This window comes from Sesamum indicum, unplaced genomic scaffold, assembly GCF_000512975.1.
Source record: "Sesamum indicum cultivar Zhongzhi No. 13 unplaced genomic scaffold, S_indicum_v1.0 scaffold00124, whole genome shotgun sequence".
Lineage (NCBI taxonomy): Eukaryota > Viridiplantae > Streptophyta > Magnoliopsida > Lamiales > Pedaliaceae > Sesamum > Sesamum indicum.
In genome coordinates, this window is record NW_011628051.1 from 163,990 (window position 1) to 179,496 (window position 15,507).

Here is a 15,507-nt window from a genome sequence, read left to right on the forward strand (position 1 = left end):
TTGAGAATGTCTATCTAACACATGAAATCACAATTAATAGTTTCCAAGCAATCACCAGAAGAAATATCACTTTTAGTAATAATTAATTATTATGGCTAAAAATAAAAAACTACAACACATACTAATTAATTATGACTGAACAATGGCTATTAGCTGTTGTTTCTACAAATAAGGTCAAAACAATATTCATTGCTAAAAATCATAACAAATGTTAATTAATAGTGGTGAAAAAAAATTTATTTTTTATTTTTTCAATCAATTTTATTTGACTATAACGGATAGTATTGATTTACCATAATGTTGAAGTCGGGTCATTTACAATGTAGAAAATAATTCTTTTTCTTTTTCTTTTTAATGAATTATGTTAGAATTTAGAGTCTATCCTAACTTTACATTCATAACAAACTTAAAGGGAAAAATGCAACTAACCCCTTTGTGATATCACAAATGAGCAAATTACTCCCTTATGAAAAAATAAATAACCATTTACATACCTGTATTTTTTAAAATATAATAATTTACCTCCCTATATTTTTTAAAATGAATCCATTTACCCCCCTGTATAAGGGGATAAATTGCTTCATTTTAAAAAATATTGGGGGATAAATTGCTATATTTTTTTTTTTATAAGGGGCTAATATGCTCATTTTCAATATCAAATGAGGGTAAATTACTTTTTTGAAGGACGTAAATTTATATTTTATATTACGTTTCTTTTGTAATCTCACAATCTGCCAAAAAATTTCCTAACATATTGTAGCAGAGGGTTATGAAACCTCCTCAATAGACATGACCTTTCAATTGTTCACGTTTCAAGAATTTGAATCATCCTAACCGCAGTCAAGCAAACATTAATTCCAAAAATATAAATAATATAAAAGGGGATAAATTACATAGAAAGTCCACAAAATTAGATTTAATTACACAACTGCTCCTTATCTTTTACAATATTATAAGTAAATCGTCTGAGACAGTGAGGTTATATGTCTAATTATGCAATATTATAAGTACCCTGAGGGGTTGTCCAAGTAATTTACAGCATTTGTGCAAAATTTTATCCTTAAGGAAGTGTAGAGATAAGTTACAATTACAACTTCAGGGATGGAATTATAATTTTCTAAAAGATATGAGATGTTTATATAATTATTGAACCTAATATGACGAAATTTCGATGTAATTTCCTATAGAAAAAAAGTTATTATGTTGTAAATTTAGGAGAGTGATAGATAGCAAATTTGGGAGAGTGATAGAGTCCTAAATATCAAGTCAAAGTTTTTAAAGAAAAGAAAATTATCATCATCTTATCAAGAAAATCTTATACATACTGTAGCCGTAATGGCAAATTGTTTTTGCGTCTATATGATAAATAATTTTTTAATTTTAAAATATGTTATACATAATACTAAAATATATAAATCAACATATCACATTTCAATAAATATATAAATCAACATATCACATTTCAATAAATATATAAATAGATAAATAAATAAAATTAACTTAAATACATTATCGACGCAAAAAAAAAAAAAAATTGATGACGCGGTGTCACAAACTGTTGTTTGTAAGTGAAAAGAGATCTTTATTTTTTTTATATTAGTATAGATTTATAGATGAGAAGATGAATTTAAGTAGATGTGGTTGAAATATACATAAGTGATATTTTTAAAAAATTTAAAAAATTGGTGTTGCGGTGTAAGTAATCGCCCTTTATGAGTAAAAATGAGTATATATATATTATATAGTATAGTATTGTAAGATATATGTACCATTTCACATTTTACACATAATGAATGTATTGATATTTTTGTTTAACACAATATTACTGTTACAATAAATCAACACGCTTACATGGGTGGATTTGAACTCATAAGGTTTTATTACAATTTTGATCGTATAATTATATGTGTCTATCATTTGGGGTTCTTTAAAAAATGAAACTTGTGGTTTGATTCTTAACTTTTTGTAAATTCCGTTATTTGCAGATACCATTTTTTCGGAAAGTTCTAAATTTATCGAAAATTGACACGTGCAAATCACGTGTCGGCTTCAATTTGAGAACATACATGACTTGCATATGTAATTTTTTTGGGCCAATTTTTAATTTTCAACAAAATATGTCCTCAAATCGCTAAATTTAAACATAAAAAATGGATTAACATCACAAGTTTCACTCCTTAAAAAAATCAAATTGTCGAACACCTATAAATGCACGATTAAAATTAGAATAAAACTGAACTCATAATCTTATAATTACGGGATCAATTTTACCCTCTACTTTGAGCCTCATCGACAGTCAAATACTTACTGCACTCACACACTATGAACAAAATTTGCCCAAAATATTTAAATTACGAAAAGATGTCAATTTATTTTATTTCATTATTGTTATAATAATTATTTATTTATTTGGGAGCAGAGTACATTTTAACGCTGGCATGCTTTATGTTATATAGTTGGAAATTAGTGCTACAGTGGACCCCTCCTCTTTTTATGTCTTTCATCTTTCCTTCAAAGGGACAACAACTGTCCTTTTTTTCTTCTTTTCCTTTTACTTTTTCCCTTGTAATACTCACAGTTCTTTTTTTTTAATGCTGGCCAAAATAAATAAAATAAAAAATATAGAAAAAAAATGCAATTTACTTCCTTACATCGTAAATAAGCAAATTATCGTCTTATAAAAAAATATAATAATTTATATTCCTATATTTTTAAAAATGCAATAATTTACCTCCCTATATTTTTATAGAATGAAGCAATTTATAGCGATTTATCTTCTTATATTTTTAAAATTAAGTAATTTACATCCTTATTCAAGGAGGTAAATTGCTTCATTTAAAAATATAAGAAGATAAATTGCTATTTTTTTTTCATAGAGGGATTATTTTGTAATTACATTTTCTTCTCAATCCCATTCACTTTAATAAAAATGTTGATTATTTCATACACTATAAATGAATTTATATTAAAAATTCCAAAAAATCTACCATAATCAAATAAAATTTAATACGAAAATTTAAATTTTGACCACGATTGATCAAAATTTATCGTAATTTTAATTATGCTCAGAATATTTGTCATAATTTTTTTATTAATTGTAACCGATGTTTTCGGCCTTATTCGCAAAGGTAACGACTAATAGCTGTCGTGCAATTATTATTAACTAATATTCGCCAATTTCTTACCTTTGCACCATAATAATTAATCATAAAAAAATTGTCATATTTCTTCTAATAATTCTGCATTATCTCTATGTATTTCTACTTCTTTTCTCGATTTTATTTTCGTTTTCGTATTATCCTTTTTGATCTTTTTTTAAATGCTCAAAACGACAGAGTTTAATAAGAAAATATATTTCATTAAGAAGAATAAATAATCATAATCTTACAAATATTAAAAATTACACACGCGCATTGGCTTATCAATTCAATTAAATATGAGAAGAACAATTTGTTAATGAGGCAATATAATAAATGATTGATGTATGGGCTACTCATACTGTCTTTCATTCGGTGGAACTACAAATAATATTTATAGTTTGTGAAATTAAATCTAATATCATTTTTATTTGTTCTATAAATAGATCTATTAATTAATAATAAATTTATAAATTTTTTTCGATAATAGTAAAAAAATTTGTATGAAAATTTAAATTTACTTCTGATGGACTATGTATAAATTTATTGTCGGTCAAATAATTTATTTTTTTATCTCGAAATAAATTTATTAACTCTGTACACTACCCTTATAAAGGTAAAAATGAACCTGCTCACGCAACAGCGTGTGGAGATGTATAAGAATAATTTGATCAGAATGAATTTATTTAACCTGCAGTATGTCTGTAATAAGTCAATTGAGGAAATAAATATCATAGTTTTTTTGAACTCTTTTGCTAATATCGATAAATTCTATAAAATTTACTAATAGATAAATATATTTGTTGGATGAAAATAAATATTAGGGGTATTAAATGTAATATTTTAAACTAGAAGATGTTTAAGTATAGCTAAATCAAATTTTAAGGAAGGACGTTGCCCATCTTAAAATAATCAACTCTGATTGGTAATACATATTTTGACTAAACTACCCTTAAATATACCTATTTTTTTATATAAAATAAGCAAATTGTTGATTAAAAAAGTATCATAAATATTTTAAATATACTTATCTTTTTTTATATAAAATAAGCAAATTATTGATTAAAAAAGTATCATAAATATTTTAATTATCCACACGCATCGAGAATACTTCGAGAATTAATATGAGTATTAATCTTAAACCCCTGGTAAAAAATAAATATATAAAATAAAATAAAATGAAATGAAAAGTCATACAAATGCTGGTTAGTTGAACGGGTGAGTCAAAGCAGGGGCAAAACCGTCAAATACGGCAACACCTTTTTCTATCACAGTTGGTTGCTCTGGTAAACGAAAACAAGCCGAAGGAAAGAATAATAGAAAAAGAAACGGAAAAAGAAAAGGGAAGAGACACTCACAGAGAGACACCACCATTAACCATCTTTTGCACCTTATTACCTTTTCCTTTTCCTCGAAATCTCGTTTCGTTCCGCTGTGGGCATCTTTCGGATGTTATTTATTTCATTTTTTGATGATTTGTTGACTTGATTTTGGTCTAGTCTACAGTTTTTCTATTGCTAGTATTGAGTGATTGATTCGACTGAAGAAGTGGGAATCTGCGGTTTGATGATCGATTTCTGGGCTCTGACTTGTGTTTTGTGAAAGCCCAGGTAAGAGAATTATCATTTGGTTTACTGAAAATAGTTGAATTTTGGTTTTAAATTTAGGTTTATGACTTTTTTCTCGACAAAAATCCGTTTCATTTTTAATTCTGGGGAGTCTGTTGTCTTGATTTGCAGATATATTTGTGGGTTAGTGAATTTTGTTGTCTTACTGAGTTCGATCACTTTATCTTGCCTGTCGGAAGATTTATTCTCTGGATATTGATCTGCAATAAGTTTTTTTTTGGACCTCAGACTTAACCATATGAATCATGCGGTGTTTTATAATTTAAGTAACTCTTGTGGTATCTGTGCTTGAGATTTACAATTCAGTTTGAGGTTGAAAGACTCAGTTTTGGTGAAAGAGATGTTAGGTAGAATGTGAAATTCTAGGATAAACATTTGTTTTCTGTTTTGAATTTGTTGTTTTGGGATGTAGGTTTGTATGGGTTGAATTTGAAGGCAATGGATGCTTATAGTGAAACAGAAGAAGATCAATTCTTTGACACCCGTGAGGACATTTCTTCTGTATCCGATTTGGATTCTGATTGCTCAGAAGGTTTTCTGAGTCCTGGGCTTGGTGATGGTGCTCTGGGATATGAGTTTTGGACGAAGAAACCAGAAGGTGTTGATGAGAGGCGAAATAAGTTTTTGAAATGGATGGGTTTGTGTTCGGATTGTCACAAAACTGATAGAGATAAGGAGGAGGATTTATGTCATGAAGACATGAAAAGGGGCATTGACAGACTGAAGGATGATGAGGAGGCTGTGCTGGCAAACTTGGATTCTGAACCAAAATTTTTCTCTAGTCGTTCTTTGCCATCTTTTCTGTCGCATGAGACCGTAGATTTAATGGAAGATGGTGCTGCAGAGGAGAAATTGGCATGGAAAATCAAGAACTTGGACAATGGAACTGAGTTTATCATGGATGAAGTGGCTGAAGATGGCACTCTTACCACATTGCGTGAAGTGGGTTCGGATAGGATGATATCACTTGATGAGTTTCAGAGAACACTTGGCTCATCAGCGTTGGTTCGGCAGTTGTTGCGGAAAGACCCGAAGGGGTTCAACATGGTTGATTCAAAGAAGAAAGTAAAAAGCAGTTGGCTCCAGAGATTTAGTGCTGTGACTCATATAGCAGATAGGACAAAGGCACTTCTTGATAAAACTAACGAGATCAATCCTAAGACAGGGTCTGCTACTCAAAGAGTTCGTGTCCATGTAACTAAAAAGCGCTCTAAAGAATTATCATCTCTTTACACTGGGCAAGAATTTCCTGCACATGAGGGTTCTATCTTGACAATGAAGTTCAGTCCTGATGGTAAATACCTGGCTAGTGCTGGGGTAGATGGTGTTGTGCGTATCTGGAAGGTCCTCGAAGAGGACATTGTAAACAAATTTAATGGTCAGGATATTGATCCTTCCTGTTTATATTTCTCCCTAAATCATTCTTCCAAGTTAGCTCCTCTGGATGTTGCCAAGGACAAAACCAGTCAGGAGAAAGGCATGAGGAGATCATCTGACTCAGCCTGCGTCGTTCTTCCTCCGAAGGTCTTTCAATTGTCGGAGAAACCTCTTCATGAGTTCCATGGACATATGGGCGAGGTGTTGGCTCTCTCATGGTCCAAGAATGGGGTTAGTAGCTTTCAAGTAAATCCTTATTGATGCATTGGTTTTCTTCTTCTTCCTCTTCTTCTTCTTCTTCTTCTTCTTCTAAATGCTTATCCTGGCTTGGTTTTAATGTTCAATGTGGCTGCTGTGAGGTGACTGGGTTGTTAATATTGCAGCATTTGCTGTCATCTTCGGTTGATAAAACAGCTCGCTTGTGGAGAGTGGGACATGATAATTGCCTAAGAGTTTACTCACATAACAATTATGGTAAGCCTTTGACAAAGGATTTGTTTACACCAATGATACATATGAGATCTGCTCTCCTCACATCAATGGATTAGTACAGGTGTTTATTTTCTGATGTTATTCCTCATGCAGTAACTTGTATCGAGTTCAATCCTGTGGATGATAATCATTTCATCAGTGGTTCAATAGACGGGAAGCTACGCATTTGGGAAGTTCAAGGTGGTCGAGTAATTGATTGGACTGATATTAGAGAAATAGTGACTGCTGTGTCTTATTCTCCAGATGGCAAGGTCTGTGCGTATATAATTTTGTGGAAAGTTTTAAGCTTTTTTTGGTTTTTGTTGAACATGTTGTTTCTTATGTATGCAGGGAGGTGTTGTTGGCTCTATTGATGGCAACTGCCGCTTTTATGATGTCATAGGTACTCCATGCCCTCAGCAAAATGATATTAGCTTTCTGTTATTATGTTCAAATGCTTCTTAAACTTTCAGAATACCAATAACTATGTTCATAATCACATGTATTTTAAGCACTGCTGGTTCTGCTTAGTAAAGACACTTGTAAGATCACTTCCTTTGACAATATTGAATACATGTATTTGCGTTAAACTATTCCGTCTTGGCTACGGTGACGACCCTCGTTTTCTCTGTGCCTATTCTGCATGCACTTTGGCATGCAATGGGATGTTTTACTCCTATTACTCCTAAAGTTCTGTGATTAAGCTTAATCCTGAGTCTGAGCGAAAGGGAAGTGCATAAGCATTAATTCCACGATGTATCAATGTTTGATTTTGTCATTCCCAGTGCTTGCCCAAGCGTCTTCTGATGAATATTGTGTATCTAACCCTTTTTCATTAGATAATCGCCTGCAATTGGGTGCTCAAATATGCCTCAAGGGGAAGAAAAAGCTACCCGGAAAGAGGATAACTGGATTTCAGGTCATCTTTGAGGACATTTCCAGCTTACATTTGTTTATTCGCATCATCCTACTCACTTACACATGCCATATGTGATTCTTTTACCTTTTCAGTATTGTCCAAGCGATGTGAGCAAAGTAATGGTCACCTCCGCTGACTCACAAGTTCGAATACTTTGTAGGACCAATATTATCTGTAAACTAAAAGGTGGTCATTTCTTCCCAACTTGATGTCTTTTTTTCACTATTTTCCTGCTTTCTCTCCGCCTTCCTTCTCAAGACTACTTTTGCCTTGTTCAGGAAATCGAAGTTCAGGAAGCCAAGTCCCAGCGTCTTTCACTTCAGATGGGGAACATATCGTTTCAGTCAGTGAGGACTCGAATGTCCGTGTCTGGAACTACACATCCCATGACCAGAAATCGTCACGACCGAAGAATGTTTGGTCGTGTGAGAGTTTCTTGTCACGCAATGCTTCCATTGCTATTCCCTGGTGTGGCCTGAAGAATAAACTAGGTGCACTGCCAGGAAGTATATTAGGAAACGGACATTTTGACGAGAAATTGCTCCAAAAGTTGCCTGCTTCTTTCCCTGATTGTTTCACTATGAGCTTTGGATTTTTCTTGGATGCTCTATCCAAAGGATCTGCAACATGGCCGGAAGAGAAACTGCCAAAATCGAATCCAATGGCAGCTAAAACTTCAGTAGGCAAATCCGAGTTCAAGTTCCTAAAGAATGCTTGGCTGAGTGCGTTGAACTCTCCGCATTTGTGGGGTCTCGTAATCGTAACTGCAGGATGGGATGGATGCATTAGGACATTTCTGAATTACGGATTGCCTATTCGATTCTGAGACGAGATTTTGCATATCCTTCCTGTTGCAGTTTGGTTACGGTTAACACACGGACGCCTGAAATTTGCATGGAAAGGTTGATAAACATGTTTTCTTTTTTTGTATAAATGTGGTGTCGTTTATAGGTCAAATTGTAGTATAATTGATTAGATTTATATAATGCTAAGAGGCAAATATATCTAGTAAGTTTGTATACATCATCATCTGGCCACAATTCCACCAAATGGTTGGATTTCCTTTTTTTGTTCACCCATAAATGGATATTGGTGTCCCATTCAGCTCTATAAATTCTTTGATTTGTTGCACAGAAAAGTTGTTGTTTTTCACTTTTTAGAATTACATGGGCATTCATGTGCTTATCGCCCCTCCTTACGTGTATACCATCAGTTTTGGTGCTCGTTCACGGTTACTTTGCTATTTTTGTATGAGAGGATCTACACTATGTTAATTTTTTCTTAAATTGAACTACAAAAAAAGACGGAATTTGGGGTCGGTTTTAGAATGGTTTTTCTTTTACTTTGGAACGGTTACAAGAACACAGAACTTATTTGGAGCGGACTTTTGAACGGATGAAAATCCGTCCCTGCAGTTGGCGTTAGGAATGGTTTACGAGAAACCGTTCGAACTTGGGACTGTAATTGTACGGGTTATTGAATTTAGAACACATTTGTACAACTGTTTTAGTAATAGAATTAGGAACGGTTTATATAATTTGGAACACATATTAGATACTGATTACTAATTCTATTTGGAACGGTTGATCCAGTTTAGAAATTTTGTTTTAGGGCAGTCTTTGTAACGGGTTTTTATAAAATTTGTAATATTTTCTTTATCACTAAACTCATTCCTAAGTTTTGAATTTTATAATTTTTTATAAATTATTAATATATTTAATAAATTTGAATAAATAAATAGATTTATACATTTTTAAATAAACAGTTCCCAAGCCCGTTCCTAATGCACAAACGATGTCGTTTTCGTTCACGATCATTTACTAAACAACTGTACCTATTTTATAACCTTGCCAAACACCCATTCCAAATAGAAAAAGACGATGTTGTTTTTGTATAAATTTAATGAGATCATTCTTAATTATAACAAACCGTTCCTAATTGTGTCTTTCTCAAAAAATTATAGAAAATAAAAGATATAGGAAAAAATCGTTCCAGACATGTTAATAATCCGAAAAAATTAGACCAACAAGTAATTAAGGTAATTGTAAACATATAATGTTACAAATAAAATTTGACAACTGTTCAAAAGATCAAGTATATTGTATGTACATAATTATTAGTCTTACATAAATGTAAATAGCATCTTATATAGTAAATGTGATTTTAGAATTGATTTGAATATTTGAATTGTTTAGTTTCTTATAAAGTTGGAAAAATTGACGGAAGATACATTTGGTTTTATCATTCTAGTCACAAAAAGTACTACAAATGTTAGCATTATATTTGGTCAATGAAGCTTTTTTTCTTCCTTTTTGTTTTTGTAGTCGAGTCATTATTGGTGTGTATATATAATAAATAAGTGGGCTAATTACACTTACTATAAATAGTCTCAAGAAAATATAAAATTATAAATTTCAATTTTTACACATGATGAAATTGTGATACTATTTGATTGCAAAAATGTGTATTAGGCTCTAACAAGTGTAGTGCGTAGCTATAAATCAGTATAGAAAACATTGTTTCCACAAGAATTACCTAATTATTTGGACCACCAAAAATTGAGTAAGGGTACTACTAGGAGAAATTAATAGAAAAATCACCAGTTATTAAGATGCTAAAGAATATAGGCCAACCAAATTAATTGAAGAGATTTTAATTTCACATTTTGGTCCTGCAAACTGTTTATTTTGATAAGCTGAGGTTTTTCTAAGATAATTTAATACACTTTCTCAAGTACACCAAACTTATTATATTACAAGATCAGTGGATCTCTTTCATCAAATTCTCAAGATAACAATGCATTATTATCCATGAAAAACCTATGGACTCAGATGAATAATGCCATGTATCTCCACATATCATTCAATAATACTATGAATTGCCCTATCTATTTTGCAGAATTCCTTCTCAGTTTATCTACAAATTTATATAATTCAAGAGGCCGTGTTAAAGCTCTTATATTGCCAAAAAGTACAAAATCTTATGGACATAAACAAATAAAGGATGTCGATTCATTGTCACAATTAGGCTTCCTAAGCCTTAGCAAATGTAAAACTCAGTTCATAGCATGAAAAATGAAATTAAAGAAAGAAAACTGAGAAGACTCATTAGGAAGAAAATTGGCTCCATACGTATGTGTAGTGGCGAATCAGAAACTTGAATTAGCCCTGACAAAATTTAATAGTTACGACAAATTTATCAAATATTTAAATCATATTATAAATATAACTAATTTTATAACTATTACTCGGACAGTGAGGGCCGAGTTGAAATCAATGAGTTTGTATCTTTTCAAAGTGTTGCAAAATCACTTCATTGATATCAATAAATATATCCCACTCACTATAATAAATCAACTTATTCAGGCATCCATCACCTATCTTATTTCTTAATTTGGTTTTGATGATATTCATTGTTGAAAAAGCTCTTTCTATCGATGTTGTTGCCATGGGTAATACCAACGCCATCTCAATAAGTTGATACACCAATAGAAAAATCATGTATTTTCTAGTTTCAATCATGTGAACAACAAGATTTAAAAGATCATGATAATTTGAAAACTCATAATTTCGCCTCATACAGAAAGATATGTTTCAAGCCGGTTTTCAATAGAACAATATCACAAGAAGATATGTAAAAGGCAAATAGATTTTCTTTCTGAAGTAGTGCTTCAAACCATAAAATTAACCTCTCATACTTGAGGCTCCATCATATCCTTACCCTCTCAATTTAGAAATAGATAAACTGTAACGAGCACTGTGTAGAGCTGTTTCTAAAGAAGGCGCTGAAGTATTGCTAACAAGTGCAACACAAAGAATCTTTCAATAACTTGTCTCTTTTTATTCACAAACCTTACAATTACAACTATTTGCTCCTTTAGAGATTTATCCCTGGACTCGTCAACAAGAAGAGAGAAATAACTATCTCTAATCTCACTGATTTTATGTGACATCGTCTTTGATGTACAATCTCTCACCAAATCGTTTTGTATCCATGAAGAATGAAGGGAGTGGATCGGCCTGGCAAAGCGTGGTGGAAGCGCAAGAAAAGGGAAAACAAGCAAGAAGTAATAGTAAAATTTTAAGGGTAAATTACATTTTTTGTCCCATAAGTAGACCCGATTCTAATTTTAGTCCCATACTAAGGATAATTCGTACATTTGGTCCCGTATGTGGATTTTTTTTCCAATTTCAGTACCAGATGGGGATTTTCGTTAAAAGTTAAAGGCAGCTGCTGAAATTCGTCTGCTGCTGTTAAATATGGAAGGAAAGCATGGAGAATTGGAGGGAAAATCAGCAACTTGGTGGAAAATTATATTCATCCAGCTGCAACACCTAATAAGAAAAGATGAGGTACCTGGACTAAAGGTGTTGAACACGTAAAGCATGGGACTGCAAGTGAGAAGGGCCCTATCTAGTGGGACCAAAAGTGATATTTTGCCTCTGTTTTTTTCTCTAGCTGCCAGTTGACTAATGGGTCGTGCCTTTTGTGTTAGTTGTTAACGGAACAGGATCATTTCAGTTAAAAAAATAGGATTTTGGGACTAAAGGTGTTGAACATGTAAAGGGTGGGACTGCAAGTCAGAAAAACCCTATCTAGTAGGACCGAAAGTGGTATTTTGCCCGATTTTAATTAAACCTAGTTTATTATAAGTCCAATATTAAAATCTCTTAATTTAATTAAGAGATCCAAGCCTTTTCATCTCTCCATCAATTTATGAATCCAATTCATAAATTAGACACCTAAAAAAAATAATGCAATTAATTTTAATGGCTAATTTAAAATTTTAATTAATCCAATTAATTAAGTTTCTAGTCATCCATCCATAGACTGGTGTAAATAAATAATCCAATCATTTATTCTCTCCAAGAATTAATTTAATTTAATTAAATTAATCTGACTCTTTTTGAATTAATTTTATCCATTATAGTGGTAGGGTGTAACTCTTTAGGTTCACCCTCAATTAGACTTGGACATGTTCCTAGCACAATTAATTAAATTTAATTTCATTATTATTCTCAATTATCCCATAACCAGAAATAGCATATTACAATGGGTGGTCGTCTAGTAGCAGTCCATTACATTAGAGACTATGTGAATATAGATGAACATTTAGGCAACCTATTCATACAAGTAAGGTCCTTCCATTGTCTCCTGGCCTTAGTCTAGGGCATGAAATTAGGCGTCGGTTCTCATCCTGAACTATGCATCTGTACTAAATAACTTGACACCACCCGTTTACCCTATCAAATTATCATGAAGAAATCTATCCCACTTATACAGTAACTGTGGCCATTGATTTTTAGAAAAACGTGTCTTAGAGCGTAGAAGAGATGCTATTGTCACGATAATGACAGGGGATGGGTTCTTTCTTAGAATGTACACTAATCACTACACATTCTGACTGCACTAGATAAGGTTTATAACGACCATATGTTTTGACACAGACATTGGTCGCCAAATCTAAGCTACAACCATTATGTGCATATGACTATCATGTTTCTTCAAATTCGAGGACTAACCTCTTACTACCGGAGCTAGGAATCCCAATCATACCGACCAAACCTTAGGAGGCTTCCATGTGACGATTCCCATGAGTCAGTTCAGTCAGTCGACTCCCTTGCTGACCAAACCACGAAAACTGCATAGCAGATCTACATCTTCTGCCGATGAAACACGGCTACAGTAATTAGTGCAAATCTCTACAGGATACTAGATGTCCTGTTTCAAAGTTCTCGACTTAGACGTTTCAGACCAATCCATAGATTGGTTTCATGACCGCCAATTAATGCGCAGCCCAACCCCTTGGATTTATCTATTTGATCTGTTGACCTTATTGTGCAGTCAATTAAATATTAGCACAAGAAGTAAAAACAACGAAGAATCAAGTCATAGTTTGAATATTCAAAACATAAATATTATATTACATCAAAATTGTCAGAAATGGTTTACAAAAGTCCAATCTGATTGACTTTTTTGTTACTTATTCTTTAAGAATATATGTATATATATATATATATTCAATTATTACACTCCCCTGAAGTTGGGTATAATGGAAGTTCACTAAAATATTTACTTATATCATTATTTTTCATTCAAAATCTATATAGTAAGCGTACAATTGTAAACATTCAAAAGAGATGTAAGTGTAAAACCGATTTTTTTTAAAAAAAAATATCATTTCTTGTGGGTTACCTAAAATAATTAGATGGTAAGTAATTATATATATAGAATTTATAAAAGATTTATTTATGTATATTTCTATAAATATCTAATTATATGATATTATACTTATTCATAGAGATTTATATTTATTTGTACATACTGAAAATGAATATTTGAAATGTAATATTATGTAATCATTCACAAAAGCAAAAAGCAGATGCATTACGTATGGACTATTTTCAAATGTTGTGAGCAAAGAAAGGAGACCCAAAAGGTTTGAAGTCAGGCCATAATTCTGAGGGCTGGGTTGTTTAATTTGGACTGAGAATTGATGTAAGTTGGACAAAAGATTATAAATTTATGTATGAATTGGGCCACTAGTGAATTACAAATTACATGTGTGATTATATATATATATAATACATTTCCAATCTTATACTATTTTACATGCTACGTAAGAAATTTTCATTCTTAAATAAGTAGAATGTAGATAACATTATTTTTAAAAAACGAAGCAATCCTCGTATAATAATGTAAATGAACAAATTATTCTCGTATAGAAAAGAATAGCAATTTATCTTTATGTGTTTCTTAAAATTAAACAATTTTTTAAAATGCAACAAGTAAATTGTTTTTAAAAATACAGGGGATGAATTGCTATTTTTTTTTATCATAGAAGAATAATTAGCTCATTTACAGTATCATAAGGGAATAAATTGCATTTAACTCCATAATTTTTGCATTTTTGGCGTGGATTTGTTAATTGCCATATATGATGAAATAAAAGTTGCAATACAAAATTAAATTACCAGCCAATAGTACATGTTCTTGCTCCGTAAGACGATTCATCCAATTACACATCAATTACGTCATAAAATCTTCAGCCTTTTTTATAATTAATGGGGACTAAAAATGAATTTTTTTTATAATTTTACTTATGTGATTATTAATGAGAATTTTATAATAAATGAGATAAAAAATATACTGAGCCCAAAATATGGAACGAAAAATAATTTTTCCCCACATGTATTTAACTTTAAACTTATAGTTAATTAAAGTCTTAACAATAATTTTGGATTCTGCTGCTCTTTCTTTTAGTAATTGATGGGAGCAACTGAATGGGTACTCAAATATGTGAAAACAAGTGGTTTTGTTGAAATATTTTTTGAAATTATAATAAAAATGTTGTTAAAATGCTTCCGACAATGGCGTGGACCACATTTGCTCAATACTACTTATTCTGTGTTGCTTAAATCGTTGGTTTGTCATCTTTGGAAAAAATGAGAAAAATACAAGCAATCTCTTGTGATATTCTAAATGAGCAAATTACTTTGTTATGAAACAATAAATAACGATTATTTTTATGTATTTTTTAAAATACAACAATTTACCCTCTATGATTTTTAAATGAAGCAATTTACCACTCTGCATAAGGAGGTAAATTGCTTCATTCTAAAAAGTAAAGGGGGGTAAATTGCTATATCTTTTAGAGGGGTAATGTGCTAATTTTTTATATCACAGGAAGTAAATTGCTATTCACCCAAAAAAAAAAAAACCGAAACATGAGGAGATTTCAGCAATAATTTCAGAGTCCACTTATTCTTTTGAAACTTATAACGGATTTCACCATAATCGTATACTGACATCAAAATATTATACGATCTATGAGCAACCGTTTGATCGGAGCATTGCAAATGTTGATCAATGTTTATTTTGTACAACTTATTTACTTATAATAAAATTTACATTTGAAACTAAAAAGAAAAAAAAAACTATTTCTCAAAAATCAGAATTCTAAACCCTAGATATT

At 31.5% G+C, this 15,507-nt stretch overlaps 1 protein-coding gene across 1 annotated transcript; it reads left to right on the plus strand.

Annotated features, from left to right (window-relative positions):
• The first annotated feature begins 4,435 nt into the window (after nt 1–4,435).
• Nucleotides 4,436–8,646, plus strand: LOC105179113 (protein tipD). Its single transcript, XM_011102710.2, has 8 exons — nt 4,436–4,747; nt 5,178–6,373; nt 6,526–6,616; nt 6,728–6,885; nt 6,965–7,016; nt 7,453–7,532; nt 7,625–7,718; nt 7,811–8,646. The coding sequence occupies exons 2-8, from the start codon at nt 5,204–5,206 to the stop codon at nt 8,356–8,358; spliced, it is 2,193 nt and encodes a 730-aa protein (XP_011101012.1). The 5' UTR covers nt 4,436–4,747; nt 5,178–5,203; the 3' UTR covers nt 8,359–8,646.
• The last annotated feature ends 6,861 nt before the right edge of the window (nt 8,647–15,507 follow it).